The sequence below is a fragment of the Harmonia axyridis genome, chromosome 7 (assembly GCF_914767665.1).
Source record: "Harmonia axyridis chromosome 7, icHarAxyr1.1, whole genome shotgun sequence".
Taxonomy (NCBI): Eukaryota; Metazoa; Arthropoda; class Insecta; order Coleoptera; family Coccinellidae; genus Harmonia; species Harmonia axyridis.
The window spans coordinates 33,149,769-33,172,553 of NC_059507.1; the positions used below are offsets into that span (position 1 = coordinate 33,149,769).

The 22,785-nt window shown below is 33.3% G+C and overlaps 4 protein-coding genes and 1 long non-coding RNA gene across 5 annotated transcripts; 1 reads left to right on the forward strand and 4 right to left on the reverse strand.

Annotated features, from left to right (window-relative positions):
* Positions 1-1,463: 1,463 nt before the first annotated feature.
* On the reverse strand, positions 1,464-3,015 carry LOC123684924. Its single transcript, XM_045624442.1, has 2 exons — positions 2,836-3,015; positions 1,464-2,117 (listed from the first exon to the last, which is right to left on the reverse strand). Exons 1-2 carry the CDS (start codon positions 2,911-2,913, stop codon positions 1,473-1,475), a joined length of 723 nt encoding a protein of 240 aa, XP_045480398.1. The 5' UTR covers positions 2,914-3,015; the 3' UTR covers positions 1,464-1,472.
* An 80-nt stretch (positions 3,016-3,095) lies between these two features.
* LOC123684926 lies at positions 3,096-5,527 on the reverse strand. Its single transcript, XM_045624444.1, has 2 exons — positions 5,376-5,527; positions 3,096-3,766 (listed from the first exon to the last, which is right to left on the reverse strand). Exons 1-2 carry the CDS (start codon positions 5,418-5,420, stop codon positions 3,176-3,178), a joined length of 636 nt encoding a protein of 211 aa, XP_045480400.1. The 5' UTR covers positions 5,421-5,527; the 3' UTR covers positions 3,096-3,175.
* Positions 5,528-5,592: 65 nt separating this feature from the next.
* Positions 5,593-10,430, forward strand: LOC123684927. Its single transcript, XR_006748206.1, has 2 exons — positions 5,593-5,825; positions 9,726-10,430. It is a non-coding gene; the product is annotated as an uncharacterized LOC123684927 (long non-coding RNA).
* LOC123684923 lies at positions 6,399-7,806 on the reverse strand. The gene is made up of 2 exons (XM_045624441.1): positions 7,656-7,806; positions 6,399-7,146 (listed from the first exon to the last, which is right to left on the reverse strand). The coding sequence occupies exons 1-2, from the start codon at positions 7,701-7,703 to the stop codon at positions 6,466-6,468; spliced, it is 729 nt and encodes a 242-aa protein (XP_045480397.1). The 5' UTR covers positions 7,704-7,806; the 3' UTR covers positions 6,399-6,465.
* Positions 9,927-11,957, reverse strand: LOC123684925. Its single transcript, XM_045624443.1, has 2 exons — positions 11,803-11,957; positions 9,927-10,638 (listed from the first exon to the last, which is right to left on the reverse strand). Exons 1-2 carry the CDS (start codon positions 11,845-11,847, stop codon positions 10,018-10,020), a joined length of 666 nt encoding a protein of 221 aa, XP_045480399.1. The 5' UTR covers positions 11,848-11,957; the 3' UTR covers positions 9,927-10,017.
* Between the last annotated feature and the right edge of the window lie 10,828 nt (positions 11,958-22,785).

A 22,785-nucleotide genomic window follows, 5' to 3' on the forward strand; every position in this document is an offset into this window, starting at 1 on the left:
TCTTTTCTCCAAATTTTGATAATTTATTCTTTGCTATACTATCTATGGTTTACCGAAAAAAAAATTAAAATTTAAACAGCTTCTTCTGGGTGTTGCAGTTTCCTTGTCAGTTAGTATAATAACAAAAATTGTGTACTGAAAATTGGAAACAATAAATCAAGGTGCCAATTTTTGGAGTGACCCGATGGAATAATTCCAAACTGCAGTTTTCCACAAGTTCTCACTCCGACCCTGTCCACGAAATAGTCATTACGGATCCCCTAACAAAGCAGTTAATTCACAATAGCGTCCGGCGTAAGAGAGTTATGCACGTGAAACGACAAAGAGACCAAAGCAACCCCTAATCCAAAACGCACCCATGGCTTGAAACACACGGTCAAAGGTACAACAATATCGCATCATATTTGGTGGCACGTTCCAGCTATACTTAATTCTAGGTACGGACATGATGAGGGGGTTGAACAGAAAATTACACTTGATGAGATTGAACAAAAATTGAATGACGCTGTTGAATAGGCCTCTCGAAAAAAACCGTTGATGTTAGATGCGATGCTAGTAGAGGCTGAGAGTGTTGGTGAATTTTTGGTGGACTATTCAAGGTTTAGATATTAGAGATGTTAATTGCTTTGATGTCTGTCTTGTTTGTTATTTTGCCTAGATGAGATTTTCTGATCCTCCTGAAATTCGTAATGGCAATTCGAGAGCTTATTTCCCAAATAAAAATGATATTTCAATCTGAATTTTCTATGGTTCTGCTTACGTGATAGAAAATCTAGAGTTAGGAACCTTAAGTCGGCCAAAAACCTTCACACTATCTGAAATATTTTTTTGATATATGCTTTTTTATCAAGAAATACAATTACAACTGAAAAAATATTAAAATCAACCAAAAGAAAAATAAATCATTCAAAACTCTACAATTTGAATAAACAGTGATTAGATCGAATGACTTAATTAACATAAAGACAGACGTACGTTTCGGCATTTTGTATTTTTTTGATACAATTTTTCCTCATCAGTGTCTTATAGAACACAATTTGAGAACACTATAGGCTAAATGAAATAAAAGGTTTCTCTTGTAAACGAGTCTCAACAGGAAAGCATAGATCTTCTTCATTACTTTTCTGTGAAAATGAAATCAACATTTACAATTTAAATAACAATTTGAAGAATTGAATTTTTCTCTTTCTTTTTTCAAAATTTCTTTGGCCCTCATTCATATGACAAAAAATTTTCTCGAATATATATTTACATTTTAAATTTTAGTGAAATCCTAGATATCCAAATTTTATAGAACAAAATGATCTTGCTTCTAAATTCGCTAATTACAGACTTTCAAGCACAATGATAGCCCTCCGGTCACCTGAATTGAGCCGGCAAAAATTTTGTAATTTTGTAAATTTTAGTTCATTGCTACTTCTGATGATGAATAATGTGAAGAGGATAATGAAATCAAATAATAATAATTGTTTTCAGGGTAGCTTCTGAAGTCTATAATTATTGAAATTTTTACAATTTCTCAGGTTGCTCATAACACCTCCAATACCCTTGAAAGTTTCAAAGTTTCCTTGAATAAAACATTGCAAAGATTTCTTTATAACATTTCCAAAAGCTGCATCGTACTCGTCTCTGAACCTCGAAATATGTCTGTAGGTATCATCGCTTTTTTCTGTCAAACATTTTCTGAGTAAGTTGACGTCTTTATCAGAGTCATCCATATGCAATTGTTGACAGTTGGATAACAGTTGACTCGTGATGGTTTGCAATTTTCCAATTTTAGTTTTGACGGCCAACAATTCAGCGTTATTTGAAAAACAGTTGAATGTTGGAACGACAAAGCTCTTTGGAGATTCATGTTCTTGCATGCTGACGCACAATTTGACCTCTGGACTGGCATATTTTGCTTCCTCTTTGGCTGCTGCAATAGCTGATTTCAACTCCTTGATTTTCTGGGATGCGATGCTTCTTGAAGTGATGATGTTGTCTTGGACTAGGTTCTGAGCTAGTCTAATCTGCCTATCCATATTCTCAACTTCCTTCGTCAAGATGATTTTGAGGGCCTCAATTTTTGGTTTGAATTCCTGCATCAAGACTTCATGCGGTGATGATGGAATTCCCTGAGGAAAAAAACTTTTATTTATTTGGACAAATTTTTAATTAGGTTTTGAACATGCTTCTTTTTCTCGCAAGAATATTATATTTATGTTTGGTAGTGATATTTTATAAACTTTAATAGGTATATCAAATAAAGTTATTTATTAAAACTTATTTATCCGACTTATTTCTATAATCAGATCAAATTATCAAATATAATATCAGTTAAAATGGGAATTTATTGAATTCACACTATTGTATAGCGAATTAATCATCAATTGAATGTAATTTTAATATAGAAAAAAAAACAAATAAGGATAAAAAATTAATATAACATCCTGCAGAAAGTTCTAATTTAATCTAATTGTTTTACATTATTGAAGTTCGTAAATTGTATAACAGTTGTTCTTGCTCAATCCATGATTCTGAATTATATAGTTGAATTGAAGAATTGGCATAATTTGGAAAAAATGTAGAACAACATTTTGAAGAATAATCTCTTGATTTTTTTTCGAAATAGAAATTAAAATGAAAACAAAAAATTCTGTAGAATGCAATATTATTAGCCCATTAAGTATTAGCAAGTAAGTGGGGTCAGTGAAAATACAATTTATTATAATGAAAAAAAAATTGGAAAATTCTATATCCAATGGGAAACAATGAAACCATAATTTCTTAATTAAGGTTTCCATTTTAATTTTTTAAGAATATTAAAATCGATTAATGTGTTTTAATACTTACTGTGATTTTACCCGGAACATTTCTTTGTCCATTGTTCACTTTGATTAACAAAAGAATCAACAAATTAAGGAACCACATCGTTATTCTACCACTATATTTATTCTATAGAAACTTAAAATGTGGTACAGTACCATCTATATTTATCCATTCCGTAGAAGGAAAGAGCAACTGGTATATCCCCATAAAAATGAAGATAAGAAGTTTCCAGATAAACTGAAAAATCAGCTAAATGTTGCATTGCATATTGAAATAAAAACTCATTATGTACGAATCTTATATTTATTGTTTTCACATCAGTCACGTACAGTTAATAATACAACAGAGGTCATTCAAATGGATATCAGTCATCTTCTTCACCAATGCATCTTTTGTAATCATCGACTGCATTTTGAAGTGTACCACATACTTTTTCTGCTCTGGTGTTAACACATTGGCTGACTTGAGTTTTGATAGTTTCCACATCCTGCTTAAGTGTTACTTCTTTCTCCTGTATACCTGTTTTCACAGAGTTGATTCCAGTTTGGATGCATTGATCTACAGGGGGTGTCTTCAAACATTGCGTAAACGTGCTCTCGCACTGAGTTCTCAATTTGGATATTTCGACCAATTTCGCAGACAAGGTATTTCTGATTCTGGTTTCATCAACGCAGATTTTGACGATGGTATTGTTGACGCCTTGAGATACTGCTCTTAGCTCTTCAGCGCATTGTTGACTATGTTGATCGTCTGGGCAACCTACCAGGATTTGCTCGATGCTTTTGCTGAGTTGTGAAATGGAATCTTCAGCGCTCTCAATTGCAGAATCTATTGATGAGAATGTGTGGCCAATGAGTCCTCCAGTGTCTCTCAAGAGGTTGTCAATTGAGCCTGATATGTCTGCGATTATTGGGGAGAAATCTCTGAGTATTCCTATGATATGTCCTTGTGTGATCTGAAAGGAAAACTTTATTGAGAAAGTATTTTAAATTTAGACTCTTTTATAATGTCCCAAGAAGACCAGATATTCTTTGGGTATTTTTGGAATTAATTTTTTGTTCATAAACATCCGAAAGTCTTCTACCCCATACAGTAGATTGTTATTTATCGGTGACGTATTTACTATGAAATCTAGGCGAACACTGCTTTCGAAACAAATTCGAAAATAACAAATTTAACTGAAGTAAGAAACGTAAGGATAATTAAAGAAATCTCGATATCCACGTGTTCCAAATTTCTTCTGTAAGCTCTAGAAAAACATAATGAGGAAAACCCGTGAACTGCTTATCAACAATTATAAATGTAGTGTGTTATCACGGCAAACATGAGTTATCTTTTCAGCATTATTCTGAACCTGAGTGCTGAAATGCGTAAATATGATTTTTTTTGCGAATTCAAGAGACATTCAAAAAATGAGGAAACACCATAAGTCATGAGCTTTTGAACAGTGGTGAGGTCATTCCAGATCCGAACCTACCCTAAAATTATCAAGTTTCTTGACCTTTTCGGTCAAGACTTACTTGAATTTTACCACGAATTGGTCATTAGTGAGTAGAACCTTATCGTTTGAAACTATTTCCTACTCAAAATTTGCAGACAGATAATAACTCCACAGTTTGTATGTTTTCAATTATAATGAAAAATTCAGTAAACTCATTATTTTTATTATTGCAAAAAAATTTAAACGTAAACTGCTCAGTGAACGAGTGTTCAAGTATCGAAAAAAAAAAGGTTGAGTAGCTTTTGTACTTCTTAAGGACAATCTTAGGACAATCCATTATAATTTACCTATTGCTGAGGAAATTGAAAAAAAATTTCCAAGCACGAATGATCGATTAAAAAGCTTGTTTCTAGAAAGAACTATAATTGCTCTGTTTATCTTTTAGAGTCATTTGAACCCTCAATATTAAAGTGACAACAGCTACAACCGAGTTAAGATTTTTCGAGCAGATATAGAATAACCGTTTTAAGTTTGGATACAATTTTTTGTGGATCACAATAATCGGTGTTATAGAAACTTCAAAAAGAATCTAATACTTCAGTAATAACAGATCTAACCGAATTTAGTTTGCACCTATATGTAATATACTAAATTTGAAGAAACTCTCATCTAGACAAACTGACAAATAGAAATTACATCATAAGTTAAGAACAGCAGCTCATTAGAGGTATGTATGTAAGATGCTCAAGAGCTTTACTTGCTATTTCGTTTAATAAAATATGATTTTCAAGGAAAATGCTGAACAGTAAATATTTGCTGAATTTCACTGTATCAAACAATGAACAAGAGGTTGATAAAACTGCGTCATTTTTATTTAATACTTCATTTCAAAAATACTGAATTCAGTTTGGAGGCTGAAAATGACAAAAAATTGGAAATATACTCATCATTTTCAGAGGAAAATATAGAAACAATAAAAAAGAAGCTTACAACATAATATTTCTTCATGATATCGACAAAATCTACATTTTGTCCGATATTTCCCCAACGAATTTTCACAAGACATAACAAACAAAATGAAGAGTTTTTACACTCCCATTCAATGGAAATCGAGTTTACTCACCCCAATAAAAACAGCGGAAATGAATATTCCTGAAAGCAACTTCATCTTGATTTCTCAGAGAACTTTGGTGTAATGACAATTTTTGTTGTTTGTCTCGAATATAATAGAATAAATATCTGTCCAGTGTTTGTACAGGCTTATATTCGTGAATACTGAAATTGTGTAAGTAGCACGGTAATTTTCATTGTTTCTAGATATAATTTTCGTAATAGAAAATCCCAAATGAAAACTTTTCAACAAAGCGAGATTCCGCTTTCAGTATTTTTGAATTTGAGGTCACAATTTCGTTGTGTCAATTGGGAAATGTGTCAGGTTGCGTTCTAGTTTTTTGTTTTGATTCAACAAATATTTCAGATTATGGGTGGGGGTTGAAAACAAGAAAGGCAAAATATTTCAGATGAGGAAGAATTGCAGAATGAATAGGTCGAAAGTATACATATTCATATGTGAGTAAGTACATATAATTTGACATTTTTTTGTATTTTTTAGCCTTAATAGACTAGTCCCTAGTTTTTTATAACTCCTATTGACTTCATTATTTCATTTTCTTCACTTTATTATTCATAGCATTCGAAATTTTTGTTGAAAGGAGCTTTGTATACCAATATTATCTTTCTATCACTGATACACACTATTTTATTCGAAAATTGATGAGATAGAATTTCTAATATATTCATCAACTTATTTTCTACAGAATGCGTTAAAAATAATAAGCTATTGAATCAAGATTCAATAGCTATCATACCTACTATTACCTACTCATAATTCCATTTTCAGAAATATTTTTTTTTATTTCATATTCTAAGTTTCTGCTTTTTGAAAATGATCAAATAATCAAGTGATAATCAGTTTACGAATCTTCTTAAAAAAAGAATTTATTTTGATTATGTGAAGTGAATAGACGAACTGCCTCATCCAAGGTTGTAATTAAAATTTCAAACTTACAGATGAACAAATACGAGGATGATGTTCAATTCAAAGATGCAAAACGAACAAATTGCAGTATTGCAAAAAAAAAATTAATTTTGCAGATAAATAAAGATTTATTTATTACAATACAAAATGATCAAATTGATAATAGGTACATGATTTAATTCTCCTTCAATTTATTTTTAACGCATTCGCCAAACTCGTCTGAGATTGTTTCTATATCTAAATCGAGATTTCCCAAATTATCTTCGATACAATTGTTCGCTTTATCGTAGATTTTACTAGCATCCTCGTCTATGTTTGATTTGATAAGATTGGCTGTCGAATAAGTGGAATCAATCTTTGTTTGAATACAGGTCTTCAATTTCTTGTTACTGATTGGATGAAGAACTAAACAGGAGGGTATTATGGCAGCTGCCTTAACTTTGACATATGACAGTTCAGCCAGTTTCAACTTTAGAACGTCAAAAGAGAAGGTTTTTTTGCATTGAAGGAGACGTCCTGAACGTATTTTGGACCATTTACTCAGTTTTTCTCTCCTTAAGCAGCTTCTTATGTTAACTCCTTCTGATTTAGCTTGATTAGTGGCGTTTTTGATTTGGCCATCTAGTTCTTGAAGTTGATCATTGATATTCTGGAGGGACACTTTCACTATAGATCTGATTTCTTTCTTGTATTCGTTTATATTAGCTGCTTCCTCTAATGCCGCTTTTAAGGCGTATAATTTCAACTTCAGAACCTCCTTGGTCATTTTTGCTATAATGAAGATTCTTGGTTCTGATAGTCCTGTAGAAGATTCATTTTGATTTGATATTACTGGATTTCTCTCGAAAGCGCCCACCTAGAAATAAGAGGAGGAGAATTTAGGGAATATTAGATCTTGGATTGCCGCTTATATTATTATTGCATTAAACCATAATTATTACTTCTATAGAGTCTGGTTACGTTTAAGATATTGCATACTATATATTATAGCTAGAGATGAGATTTTAAAAAAAATATCTTGTGAGTGTGTGATCAGAATAAAAATCATATATTTATCTTTGAAGCAATCCAATTTTTCATCGATTTTTGTATTTAGATTTCGAACTGTAAAATGAGTGAGCTACTATATATTTTTCGATTAATCTTCCGTTACAGCTCCAAGGGTTCTAATTTTTTGTTTGAAAATTTTTTTTGGGCATATGTATATACCACAGAGAATTCTCAGTTATTTCGATTAGAAAAAAATGATGATATAGAGCTGTAGATTTTCCATAGGAATTCGGAAGTTCAAGTTTATATCAGGATAACAGCAACTACAGAAATTTTGGGGCAAATATAAATTAATATTATAATTATTATACTTACTTTCGAGAGTGCAACAAATATGAGGAATATAGTGATAAACTTGAACATTTTCAGTTACCTACACTTCAATTGATCCCGTATTTCTCAGAGAAACCTTTTAATTACCAATATTCAATAAAATATATATGATCATTATATGAATCGATTTTTATCAGTTAATTGAGATATTATTTTATCTGAGATAGAAAAAATCGAGTGATTTTTCCGAGCATTGATTTGAATCAAATCAAAATCTCATGTGGATACGGATATCTCCTATCGACATTTTTTGTGTATAAATGGGATTAATAAAAAAACAATTAGTGTGACTTCCTCATCACATCAGCGCTCTACAATTGGTACATTCATTCTTTTCGGACTTGTAACATTATTATGGAAAGTTTTAATATACCGTAGATAATTCAAAAAAGCTAGAATTTCAATGAAAGTTTCAATGTGCCAACCCGAATATAAACACAAAATTCAATCATAATCGGAGTAGTAGAACGTGAAATATTGAGATCCCAGGTATTTCATAATTGCGCATGAGCAAATTGCAGTGTACATCCAAATGAGCTGAAATTTTCATGAAAGAGGATATATAGGGTGTTTCTTTTTTGAGGTATAAAACTTTAAATTGGCATTACTGTTCAAGATGACGACCGATTTGACAGCTGTCAAGTGATTTATTCTCAGTTTGGTTTGGCAATTCATCATGAATAGACTCACGTCTGAACAACGCTTGCAAATAGTGCAATTTCATTTCGAAAATAATGGTTCTGTGCGGAATACGTATCGCGCACTGCGTCCATTTTATTTTGTTTAGCGATGAAGCGCACTTCTCGTTGAATGGCTACGTCAATAAACAAAACTGCCGCATTTGGAGTGAAGCTAATCCTCAAGTGTATGTCGAAACACCGTTACATCCACAAAAACTGACTGTTTGGTGCGCTTTATGGGCTGGTGGAATCATTGGTCCGTACTTCTTCAAAAACGATGATGGCCAGAACGTTACAGTCAATGGTGATCTGTATAGAGCCATGACTACTAACTTTTTCATTCCTGAATTGAACAACCATGATGTCCAGGAGCTGTGGTTCCAACAAGACAGCGCAACATGTCACACAGCTCGTGCCACAATCGATTTATTGAAAGACACGTTTGGTGACCGCCTAATTTCACGTTTTGGACCTGTGAATTGGCCTCCAAGATCTTGTGATTTAACACCGCTAGACTACTTTCTGTGGGGCTATGAAAAGTCATTGGTTTATGAGGATAAGCCACAAACCCATGACCATTTTGAAGACAACATTCGCCGTGTTATTGCAGATATACGGCCACATATGTTGGAAAAAGTCATCGAAAATTGGACGTCCAGATTGGACTACATCCGAGCCAGCCGTGGCGGTCTTATGCCAGAGATCATATTTGAAATGTAATGCCACAAGATTATCTTGCGGACAAATAAAATTCATGTCAATCGAATAGTCCATCGTTGTTTTATTACAATTTCAAGTTCTATAGCTCTAAAAAAACACTCTTTATAAAAATCGGATAAGAATATTATATCGATGCACGGAAAAGCAGATGAACTTGCAAAAAGGGCATCAATGTTAACACCTGTTGGTCCAGAGCGCTTCTGTGGTCTTGGAAGTTGAACTTAAATCATTAGCAATAAAAAATATAACATTAGGAACCTAACTGAATTATATGTAAATAATCATTTTTGGGTTTGTCAATTATATATCCTTTCATATTTTATATCTGAATCAGTAGTTGTTTATGTTCGATATATTTTCATTCTCTCCAGATGTGTGATTAGCTAGAAATTTTAGTCTAAAGCATTTCATTCATTATTAACCTCCTATGGATACACTAGACATTACATACATTGATTTTCAAGGTTGTTTATTGAAAATAACTTTTTCTTTTAAATTGGATTTCAAACCTTCAAAGTGCACCAATCGGATTATTAAACTAAGAATATTAATGAAGTAAATTAGTAAAATTGCTTTGATTACTCTCAAAAATGAAATTATCAGTTGAATAAAAGATATTTCGGGAATCTGACTAACATCAGTTTAATTTCAGGTATGGAATTTCCACTCTAACTAGGAAAGATTAATTTATAATCTTCAATATTCCATACATGTCGTGTCTAATAACCTAGACCTGATAGACGCAATTGGATCTTTATGATAAGCAGACTTAAAAATGAAAAGCCTTTGTTTTGCACACAAAAATGAAATCATTTAGTTGGTTTGTGTATTAAAAATAGGTAACGCCAGAAAATGTGTTTGAATTCACTTTATTTTACACTTCCCTTAGGAGATTAATTTCACTTAACATTATTATTTCTATACAGAAAACGGAAAGCTGAAGATCATCCATTCAGTTCACTATTAACACAGTCATTCAAAGTATTAGTGATGTTAGATATGGCATTGTCAATATCAGCTTTGGTGCTGTCTATGCATGATCTAGCTGCTTCTACTGCATTTTCGATTAATGTCCTAGCATCGGAGTTCAATGAGTTGACATCATTTTCAATACGTTCTAATCCTTGACCCAAACAGGTTCTCAAGGTAGCAGCATTTTGAATACCTGTCATGCATTTGGGTATCAAAGTACCAAGTTGACGAGGTATCACAGAGATTTTTGGCATGAGTTTCTGAACGTTGATGAGCTCGTTGCTCAAACCACACTTCTGAAGAGCATCTATAGTCAAAGTGGACACTGTGGATCTGGCAGCAGAAACGCAGTCATCAACGTTCTGGTTCAGTTCTTCAGCCCTTGAAATAGATACGTTTATCAAATTTTCTATGTTGTCAATTGCATTCTTAAGGTTAGAGGCGGATTCTTTGATGTTCTTATCAATTTCTCCATATGTTTGGCCGATCTCTTTTCCGATGAGACCAATGAGTTGTCCTACTTCGGAAACTCTGTTTTCAATGATGGAATTGAAGTCTTCAAGTAGTTCTGGTAACGTTTCTGCAGAGACAACCTGAAAAGCAACAAAGTAAATATTTTTTTCATAAGATGTAATAGTTTTTGCACTCAATTTTATCTACCAAGAAAATATTCCATTCAAATAATTATTACTGTAATATTAAAAGAAAATAATCACTGAATTGAACAAAAATGAAACTGCAAATATTTTGGTTTCCTTATAACATAAAAAAAAGCCAACTCCTTCTTATATTGAAAATAATATTGCTTTTGTAGACTGATTCTATAGAATAGAATTCTATGGATATCTATAGAATCATTATTCTGTATAGTATTGGTAAATTTCAAATGAATTCTCTGCAATATGAGATGTCTCAGAAATAATGATCATTGATTCCCCATCGTAATCTACAATCAAAAATATTGTAGGAAGTTCAAATATTTTTGTTCTATGGATAAACAACCCCCCTCAAAGGTTGAGTCCCTAAGTAATAAAAGTTTTACCAATTTTTGAAAATACTGATATAATAAAAAAACATCTAAAGGGTCGTTCCTTTAAACATATGTTGCTTCAGAAACACTTAAAAAAAATAATAATCAACCTGTATATCATTCTTCAAAAAAAAGGCTCGAAGTAAAAGTGAAATATCATTTAAAATTAACTATCTGGTTATTAAATACAAAACCGAGAATAGTTATTTATAATACAAGTGCAGAAGGCATTGATATTCTTCCACGAGTTCAAAATTCAAAAACGAGCCACGAAGTGGCGAGTTTTGGAATGAATGAGTGGTAGAATGAGCCTTCTGTACGAGTATTATACTTTTTTTCTCTAATTCATTGCATTTTCATTGAAATTAATGAAATATTTCCATAAATATATTTTAGTGATTTTTGCATTGAAAAATGTTGGTTGGCAGAACTGATTTCTTCAAGGCAAATTGATGAATTGACAGATAAAGCCGTGGCGGAAAGTTCGGAGTACCAACATAGAATAATAAAATATAACCATGAAAACTGTGCGTTTCTGATATATTCTCGCACGATTTTGTTCTACAAGATGTGGAAGAATGAACGGAATAACCACAGAATTAGAGAAATATTCTTATGATATAAATAACTAAAATGGAATAAGTCTAGATGCCAGATCCAAAGAAGTCTTAATGGGGTACATCAACATTAGAAATATCAAAATAAGGTTCTTTAAAAAGGAACTCACCTGTGTGAAGGCAATTGCCAGGAAAATTATCGACAGATTCTTCATTTTCGATTGTCTACTCTTGACAGTCTTGACTAGCACTAATGTCTTGATTTATTCCATTTTATATCAAACGAAATTAATCCCAACATAAAAAAATATCAACAATCCATAAAAGTCTTATGTAATGTTGATCTGAAAGAATAATGCAATCGGAAAATTTTGGTTGATAAATATGATTTTAAGATAAGGAGATTTTTTAGAATAACCCTGTTCTCTAGTGAAATTCATAAACATCACATTATTCTGTAGATTTCAGTGAAGAAAAGAATTTTTCTAAAAATTTCTTGTGCCTTACCGATCGGCTCTATCAACTCGTTGTGATGATTCGACTCACTGATGATGAACCCGTCGTCAAATTCTGTTCGTCCGTGAACACCGACCGGAAGATTCCAGAAATTTGAAAATTTCAGGAAAGGTTCTGATTTCCAATACCGTGGTTGAGTTAAGGGATTCATCAAGCCGAGTAGCTTGACATTTTAACAAACTACTTGATTTGAAAATCAAGCTCATGAAAAAGTACATACATGAGCTTGATTGACTTGATTTTATAAATTTATTGCTTGACTCGATATCAAGCTACTTGATATTATTTGTGCATGATATGCACGCGTCACACGACTTATATTTATGCAATTTCGTGCGCGATTAGAATAAATAAGGGGATTCCTCGATCGCCGAGAGACTGTAGCATTCGCCAGTGTGACTTTATTAGTAGTTTTCTCACATTTCTATGAAATCTATTGGTCGATTTTGATAGTTTCAGAAATATCATTCCAAACTTGGCCAAAATGGCCAAGAATTTTTTATCAACGCTAGCATCTTCAGCTCCTGTTGAAAGACAATTTTCCAGAGCTCCTCTTACAGTTACAAAAACCAGAAATAGGCTAGGCGACAAATCTTTAAGAAGCCTCATGTGTCTCAGATCCTGGATGGAAAATTATGAAATCAAACAAAGCCTGGAAAGTTCTCAATAGTAAAAAAGTGGTTTAATTTATGTTTTTATGTCAAGAAAGTTTATATTTTCAGTTCTTTTATACAATAAGTTTAATAAATTACAATGAAGGTTTACAAGGAAAGCCCAGGACTCCCCAATTTACCAAGCAATAGAAGCATTTGACCAAATACCACCAGAAATAAAGTATCTAAGAACTAAAAAAAACTTCAATATTAAGCTTGAGTTGTACCTGAAAGATTTATTTTGTTTAGTTTAACTTTGTTGTTGTTTTGAATATTTTATAGTATTATTTTTTTGTATATTGTTAAATAGGCCTTGTCACCAGTACTTGTACTATATTAGAGGTCAAGAATAAAGAAGTGAATAAATAAAAATTAAAAAAAAATAAATAAAAGTGGTTTTTGCACGGTTCCTTCTCATTTCATCATTTATTTATTGATGAGACACTACACAATAAAACTGCTAAAAATCAAGTAGCATGATATGATTCAAGTATGTACTTGTTAAATAAATACTTGACTTGGCTTGAGATTAAAAAACTACTACTAGATTTGATCCAGACTCGGAATCAAGTCAAGCTCAAGACAAGTAGCTTGAAAATCAGGAATTTAGAAAATATGTCACTTCGAAATTTTGTGTTTCAATGAATTTCGAAAATACAGGTTCTATTCATCGGAAAAATAGTATTTGGATGCAAAATGACCATTTAAAACCTTGTTCAAAATTTCATATTGATCGCCTGATAACAACCTTGGAAAATCATGGTAATTACAAAACCGACGGAGTTGAGATTTTGGTTTTTGACATGAAATATTCCAAACGCTGGAAGACTCTTGGGTGTCTACATCCACCGAGGATTTAAGTGGAATTTACAAGCCTCAGGCTTAATAAATTGATAAGAAAACCAAAGAAGGAGAAAAATTTCAAGCTTCGCGTAAAATTTCATGATTTTCACATCACCAGAACCATAGAATATTCAAGAGGAATATTGAAGAAAAATTAATTCATATAATTGCAATTTTCTAAATTTTTAAATTTTCAAATATGCATTTGTTGTGGTAATGCAACTCGCGAGTTTATGCAAATAAGAAAGTTGTATTAGATTCAGATAGAATTGAGAATTGATCAATATGGTTGAGTCAAAGGGATACAGAGAGATATCATATTTCACTTATAATAATTGGCAGAGATATTTTCTTTTCCAATCTCTCCTATTTTTCTTGGGAAGACGATAATTAATTCCATTCATTATGATTGTACACAGATATAAGATAGGTAATTTCAAACTATAAATTTGCATGCAAATAGGTAAGTAATCACATGAAAATGCATACGTAAATATTCAACTGTTATTCATGAGTATGAAGATTAAATGTTGTTGACATATATCTTATCTAATACATACATACATACCTAAACGACTCACCTCACTGAGTTAACGAGATCCTATTAATATCGTTTATTATTTTCAATTGTCATCATTGCCAGAAGGTCGAGGGTAAGTGTAGATTTTTGAAAATGAATAGGAAAGATTCAACTGTTCGATTCGATACATCCAATTATAAAATGTGATCCAAATTATATTTGTTAGAACATTATGATGCAGGATCACAGGGGAACAGCTCTTTTTGGGGTCGAGGTTTTTTGAGGTGATTCTATATCATATATACAATTTTAGAGATATAAATATAAGTTACATTATTTTAACTCAAATCCGTAAGTGTAGTTAACAAAAGTCGTTATGAAATTTTTATTTTAGTTATATAAAATACAATATAATGTCGTACTTACAAACAAAAAAACATTAAAGAAATAAAATAATAACCCAACACATCGAAAGCTTCTCTTGAATGTTTTTTAAACGGATCCTTTTTAAACTCCAGCTGTAATCTGACATCATGTGCATGTCCCATCTTCCTTGGTAGAGGTCCTCCATAACTATCTTGGTGAAATCTTTCACCTTGTTCCTCACTCATGCCTCCTAAATTTTCTGGAAAACGATCTAAGTGACTGTGTAAATCGTGTATTTCAATACTCATATTGCACCCTTTGGACTTGAAACTATTAAGCATCTTGTTAACCATTTCAACATAGTTTTGAGCTTTATGTTTGCCTATAGAAAATTTTGCAACAAATGTTGTTCAAGCTTCTCGTTCAACTTTATTCATCGAATTTATGAAGGCAGGATCCTTAAATTATTGTTTTGTTTGTGGGCCGTCAAATATACCTGCTTTGAGGTTTTCTGTGTGCAAATGATGCATTTTTACCAATGTATATATGCAAAAAATTACCCATTCTTATCAACAGCCTTTACAAATTGCTTCATCAAGCCCAACTTTTTATGTACCGGAGAAAGTATGACTTTTGTCTCTTACTTAGAGTTAGAGGATTAAAATTTATATTTATTTATTGATCTATTTTTAGATTTACCTTGAATTCACTCAATTACAGATTGACAATAAAACCATTGTACCTACATTAATGAATATATAATAATTTTAGAACTCTCATAAATGAATATACTGAATGAAACCCACATTGAATGATAAGTTGATGTATCTAAAGAAGTAGAGCTGATAGAGAAAAACTGGATTGCATGTACAGATTAAGCGTCCCAAATATAGTTAAAATCAGCTCTAAAATCCCAGACACCAAAAAAAAAAACACTGACACTAGTCAAAGAGAAATATATCACTTAACTTTTGAAATATGAATTAAAAAATTTAAATTTCATGATGGAGTCATTGCCTTTTTTGAACATTTCAACAGCAATAATTTTCGTGAAATTCCATGAGAATCTTTTGTAACACACTTATGAAATATTTTTCTTCATTTCAAAGATTCTTCAACTGAATTTGAAAGTTTCGGATCTCCACAATCCACAATCTTATCAAGAAATCTATGTAAGAACCAAAGAAATTCGATAAAAGATAATCTCAACCACGATCTTCCCAGTATCTTGACAGATATTCATCACTTCTTAAACACGAACTAACCGTCCATGCAGAATTATATCCAAACACAAAAGATACGAGAATGAATGATTTGAAAAGTTATCTGCAGGTCAGATTTTGGACATTATTCTCTATGAAACTGACCGCTTCTTATTTCAGATGCTGACCACAAAATCCCTGAAATAATGGTTTACAGAAGCACAAAAGCGCATAAATCTTTTGAAATTGTGCAAGTTATGAATGACGTGTTGAAAATGAACCGGGATATTTCTCCTCCTATACCATGTTACACACAACGGCCATTGTATTGGTTGTTTTTTTTCGTTGAGAATTGTAATACTAGCAGTTATTGTTCGGAGTGTTTGAAATTCTTGAGTACAAATTGGATTTGTGGTTTGAATTGCGATACTAAGATCTTTACAGTAAGATTTGGAAATCTACTGCTTTGCTGGTGCGAGCACAAAAAACGTTGCATCTTAGGTTAACGTAAAACAAAGGATAATTTTAAAACAAAACGACGAATATGACTTATTCTGAACAAATATGAACTCAAACTGAAAAAGACTATATTACGAAATGGTGATTTGGTGTGAATAATTTTAAATCGCTTGTTCGTTCATGCACCCATTGGAGATCACAGACCTGTAGCAATATACCTATTATGTAACGGGTGTTTTTTTTCGAGGTATATAATTTTAAGTTGGCATTACTGTTCAAGATGGCGACCGATTTAACAGCTGTCAAGTGACTTATTCTTAGTTTGGTTTGGCAGTTCATCATGAATAGACTCACGCCTGAACAACGCTTGCAAATAGTGCAATTTTTTTTCGAAAATAATGGTTCTGTGCGGAATACGTATCGCGCACTACGTTCATTTTATTTTGTTTAGCGATGAAGCGCACTTCTGGTTGAATAGCTACCTCAACAAACAAAACTGCCGCATTTGGAGTGAAGCTAATCCTCAAGTGTATGTCAAATCACCGTTACATACAGAAAAACTGACTGGTGCGCTTTATGGGCTGGTGGAATCATTGGTCCGAACTTCTTCAAAAACGATGATGTCCAGAACGTTACAGTCAATGGTGATCGGCATAGAGCCATGATTACTAACTTTTTCATTCCTGAATTGAACAACCATGATGTCCAGGAGGTGTGGTTCCAACAAGACGGTGCAACATGTCACACAGCTCGTGCCACAATCGATTTATTGAAAGACACGTTTGGTGACCGCCCAATTTCACGTTTTGGACCTGTGAATTGGCCTCCAAGATCTTGTGATTTAACACAGCTAGACTACTTTCTGTGGGGCTATGTAAAGTCATTGGTCTATGCGGATAAGCCACAAACCCGTGATCATTTGGAAGACAACATTCGCCGTGTTATTGCCGATATACGGCCACAAATTATGGAAAAAGTCATCGAAAATTGGACGTCCAGATTGGACTACATCCGAGCCAGCCGTGGCGGTCATATGCCAAAAATCATATTTAAAATGTAATGCCACAAGATCATCTTGCGTATAAATAAAATTCATGTCAATCGAATGATCCATCGTTGTTTTATTGCAATTTAAAGTTCTATAGCTCTAAAAAAAACATCCTTTACAACACTTCTTGATTCTTCAAGTCAAACATTACTTTGAATGTAATTATACCTAATTGCACATACCACCAATTCCCAACAATATCCAACAGTCTTCACCAATTCCAAAGCATCCAATCTCGGCAATACAGGTCCTTCCCTACGTGTCTCTAAGTGATGGTTCGGATATTTCGATCCTTCGCAACAAAACGAAAAATAACATGGCATGCCACGAACGCGTAAAGTTACGCTATTATTACAAATGGTCAGCGAGGGTCAAGTACCGTCTAGCGCCAAAACAAAGCAATTTTGTCTGGGTCTCGGTCGGTGAGCTACTTGGTAGCTTCCATTTAACTCCGCACGTGCATCCACGAAAGTAATTACATTGGCCTCATGCAAAGGGGGTAATTCAAGAGTTTTATGTCATCGCTACCAGACCAATATAGGGCATTTGCCACTTTTAAAACGGTGGTACACGTGTCAACTCCTAGTTTGGTCGGAGGAAATGTAATATGAATTTTTGCCATCGATGTGGTTGCTATAAAACGTGGGAATATAATGAGTAACGTGAGGGAGTTACAATGAAACAGTTAAGAGAATATGAGAAAATATTATGATGCCAAATGTTTGATTAGTTATTACTGAGGAAAAGAAGTCAATTCTATATTGTACCTACGTCTATCATTTCACTTAAAAGAGTTATTTAAGTAACAAATCCAAAAATACTGTTTTTGAAAATATAGTCCATATGTACATTTTACCTGGAAAATTTCCGAACTTAATCAAACTTCTACAGGTTGTTTGAGGGTGCTGTGAGATGTCACTGTCAAGTTTTCCAACACGAGGACCCTGTGCTAACTTGTGGAGGCAGAAGAACCCCAACATTTTCGATCTGAAAAAAGTCATTGCGTTCAGAATTCTTTCCAACAGACCCCACTTTTTTTGCTCTGTCTCCTGGACTAGAACTTGATCGACTGAATCTCAATTGATATTAGTTTTACGAGAAAGTTTGTGAATACAAAATTGTAGAAAATTTAATGTTCTACAACTTTAAAAATAAACGTTTTGTTCGAAAACTAACGTAGTTGAGAGGTTATGAGCAAAAAACTGAATAAAGCCAGGAAATGTTGAGGTTCTTCGGCCCTCCTCAAGTTAGCATAAGATCCTCGTGTTGGATAACTTGACAGAGTCATTCCACAGTACCCCCGAACAACCTGTAGAAATTTCATTAAGTTTAAGAATTAAGAATTTTTTCCAGCATACCCCACTTTTTTACATTGTCTACTGGCCAAATATTGCTCACACAATTTTTTCGGCAACCGTGTAGAACAACAAATCAATCAGATACATTTCTTCATTATATTTCTTGCATAGGTATACAACTTTGCTTTCGCCTTTTTTTCCCGAAATTCGAGGCTTTATTGTGAAAAACTGTATTGTCCATCGCTGGCCACTACTTTCTCCCATCTTTCGGCCGTTAGTCTTTCAATGATAACCATCGCCTGTGATTGTTTCAGTCGGTTTTAACAACCCATAATACACTACGCCGAGCTGGTCCCACCAAGTACTGAGCAAGACCTTGAATATTCGGTTTGACCGTCGACGTGGAAGCATGGCCAGGATATCCCCAAGATTTTCTACGCTTGGGATTCTCGTAATGAACCCATTTTTCGTCTCCGGCCACAATGCGATGCCAAAATCCCTTTCTTCTTTGCCTTGCAAGTAGATGTTCACAAGAAAACAAACGCCATTCAACATCTCTCGGCTTCAACTCGTACGGCAACCAATTTTCTTGTTTTTGAATCATTCCCATGACCTTCAGGCACTTTGATATGGCTTGTTGCGTCATTTCCAATGATCCTGCCAATTCTTGTTGCGTTTGACATCAGTCTTGATCAAGTATTACATCCAATGGACTAGTTTTAATTTTTTTTTAATGATTAATTCTAAAAATTTAAGTGAAATGAAACAAAAATGTAGAAAAAAACATTGAAATATCTCTAGAAATGAAAAAGTTATGGGACTTTGAAGTTGCGCTTGAAAGAATAATTTCATAGTACGTGTAAGTGTCGTGACGTCACACACTAGACGATTGGTATTCGCAGAGTGCTTACGAATTCATTGGTGTACAATCACTTGTGCCGTTCGTGTCGTGGTTTGTTCGTTACACGATGGCTGAAATAACTTACTATATACATACATATAAATTACTTTTTTCTTTCTTTACTTTTTACTCCTCACATAAATATGTATTGCCATTGATAGACTTCAACAACCAGTACTCAACTACAAACTGTTTATGAAACGTTTTTTAAATAAATCATCGTTATAAGTTGAACCATGATGAAGCAAACTCAAAAGTAGATACTTACTTTTTATCTTTTATTTCAGCACTGACATAAGATGGATTTGAAGAAAAAAACTCCATCGCTGCAAATATATCTATTTTAGGCAAATTGTCACTTTGTCCTTCCACGAAGCCTTCTTCCATTATGGTGACATAAAAACAAAATTCGAGTTAAAACCACACTGTATAACTACAAACGGCGCGAGAGCCTTGGCGCGGCTAAGTATTTAAACGTAATTTATGCTGTAGCGATCACAGGCAAGTGGCGGGACGTCACAGTTCCGCGCTAAAATACGTAAATTTAAATAATCTATTTCTCAGTCATTTATTCATTCATTGATGGATTTTCAAAATTTTTTCACTGATTTATCAGTTTTGTGCTATATTTTAATTCTATCGTGTCAAATATAGTATTATCAACATCACTAAACTAGTCCATTCTGTATCCTCGAAAACCTTCTCTCTTTCACCGCCATGCTGGTCTTCGACGTCAAAATCACCGTTCTTGAAGCGTTGAACCCATTATCAGCACGTTCTTTTTATATCCTACAATCGTAATATTTTGTTGATGTAGCTAATTATATTAACAGATCTATAGAAAATTCAAAAAAATATTGACATAAATATATATTTTTTTTGAAAATCAAAATATATCAAATTGAAAAATGATACTAATTTGAACTATGTACGAGCTATCTACACGAAATTTATCTTATATGTAGAGTAATAATAACTGAATGATAAACAAGGTTCAATAACAAACGTTGGGCTATTCCCCTGTCCAGCAGATCGATATTCCACTCTTGCCTCAATAAATCTTTCCCCATCAGTAGATAACACGAATGGATGTAATACACTCTTAATTTTCGATTAAGAAATAAATTGTGTTTTAATTTAAATCACATATCGATCGCCTCGGGTCTCAAAAAATATATCATTACCTCCTTACCAGCTCAAAGTACATACCATCGATACCTGTAATAAACGTTCTTCACTCGCGCTACCAATGATTAAAACAGCTGATGTAGATTACTGATAAGATTGTCGACCAGAGAGGAAGCGTCTCTGAATGCGGAGATGCCACTGAAAGTGTCGAGATGAAGAAGAATAGCTCGCGACTTGTCAAATTACCTCGAAAAAATTTGTGGATTCGATTCCGAGAAGTAATGGGCGCTAAAGACTGAGTTATTTATGGTCGAATCACTTCTTTATGTTATCAATATACCTACTACTTTCAAGGAATTAAATACCGTGTGACTTTGTGCTTCTCAAAGTTTTTCGACAATTGTAAAGATGTTTAAGATCACTACACTTATATGATTTATGCGCGTGTGATTTGTTGGTTTCTACAAGGTGAGTATTTGAGTGAATGATTGAACTAAAGCGCAAGTGCTTTTCTCTCACTACGTTCTTTTCATTGTTTTTATTGAATTATTCACCTCTGAAGTCAATAGGTTTTTCGGAAAAAACCTTTTCATTGGATATACATAGGTACAGGATGATTAATAATTCAGATAAGTCTAATTTTTTTTTATTTCCTTTCTTCTAAGCTCATATCTCTTTCAGTTTTCAGATATCAATATCAAAATCTTCGCAGCTTTATCTCCGTCCAATCTACGATGGGTCATAGAATAGGCCAGCACCACTGAATAGTTGATTGCTTGCTACTAAGCTTGGTGGACATGCCAAATATTGGCAGGTAATCGAGCTCAAGGATTTGTCTCTTGTAAAGGGTGTTTTTTTTAGAGCTATAGAACTTTAAATTGCAATAAAACAACGATGGATTATATTCGATTGACATGAATTTTATTTATCCGCAAGATAATCTTGTGGCATTACATTTTAAATATGATTTCTGGCATATGACCACCTCAGCTGGCTCGGATATAGTCCAATCTGGACGTCCAATTTTCGATGACTTTTTCCAACATTTATGGCCGTATATCGGCAATAACACGGCGAATGTTGTCTTCCAAATGGTCAAAGGTTTGTGGTTTATCCGCATAGACCAATGACTTTACATAGCCCCACAGAAAGTAGTCTAGCGATGTAGTAAGTTTTCATTTGATCTGTCTTGTCGTCTGAAAGTTGAATTTACGAAACTGCCAATAAGGGTCAACCAGAAGGACTTAAGAAGAAGCAAACCGAAAGAAGATCTAGATACGGAAGCCTAATGAAGATAAAAAATGAAGAAATTATTGACGTGAAGTCAGGAGCTTTTGACAGCTACTTAGTTTATGCTTCAATTGTGACTTCTTGAACCACATATGTATATCTATTTCTCTATTTCAGTATGGTATTGAACTCATTACAGCATTGTTTTGAGTTATATTTTTCGCTCTGTGGTTGTCTACATAGACTTCCAATCCTATCAAAATTCAACACACGTCAATTATTGTCAATATAAAATGATTTGGATTTAGTGGAAGGATTTGCCACATTATTCGCAATTTCTCTTAATTCTGTTGGTGTTAAATCGATTTCCTCTGACATAATTCACGAATTTAATGCGTAAATATAAATTATTTCAAAATTCGAAGAGTACGATTCGAATTGGAATTCCGTAATCTGTCAATTTTCGTAACAGTCACACCAACTACCAAGATACAATACAAAAGTCATTATGATTATATAATCTGAATTTTTCATTGAATTTCGACAATAATTGGAGAAAGAATGAACGAGCGTTCAAAAGTTAACTCAACATCAGTGCTCTACTCATTTTTGTCTCTTAAATTTAGACTCGAATTTAGTATGGATATTGAACAGGTATCTAATTTTCAAGTTCATTCAAATCAAATTGGGAATTATAACACAATCTCAATCGATTGATTGTGCATCTCTCAAATTTCTAATTTCGTCACATAGGTGATTGGGCGTAAGTATTCTCACAGATTCTTGATATCACTTATTATGAATTTCAAGGTGTAAAGAAAGGTATCAGTGTCGTCAACAGACACCACCTAGTAGTCTTTTTTCAGAGGAACAAACTACGAACGAACCCGGAGTGAATAATTGTGGCACTATAACTGACCCCTAAGGAACTCCGTTTTAAGTTAACGCGAAGTCTCTGTCTCTTATGAGGTTTAGAAATTTAAACCATT

Coding starts and splice junctions, on each gene's coding strand:
- LOC123684926 (XM_045624444.1), bottom strand. CDS start 5,420: ATGAAGTTGCTTTCAGGAATATTCATTTCCGCTGTTTTTATTGGG. Junction 3,767..5,375: donor TTTCCGCTGTTTTTATTGGG/GTGAGTAAACTC, acceptor TTTTCCTTTCAG/ATCACACAAGGACATATCAT.
- LOC123684924 (XM_045624442.1), bottom strand. CDS start 2,913: ATGTGGTTCCTTAATTTGTTGATTCTTTTGTTAATCAAAGTGAACAAT. Junction 2,118..2,835: donor ATGTTCCGGGTAAAATCACA/GTAAGTATTAAA, acceptor TTTTTTCCTCAG/GGAATTCCATCATCACCGCA.
- LOC123684925 (XM_045624443.1), bottom strand. CDS start 11,847: ATGAAGAATCTGTCGATAATTTTCCTGGCAATTGCCTTCACACAG. Junction 10,639..11,802: donor TGGCAATTGCCTTCACACAG/GTGAGTTCCTTT, acceptor GTTGCTTTTCAG/GTTGTCTCTGCAGAAACGTT.
- LOC123684923 (XM_045624441.1), bottom strand. CDS start 7,703: ATGTTCAAGTTTATCACTATATTCCTCATATTTGTTGCACTCTCGAAA. Junction 7,147..7,655: donor TATTTGTTGCACTCTCGAAA/GTAAGTATAATA, acceptor TCTTATTTCTAG/GTGGGCGCTTTCGAGAGAAA.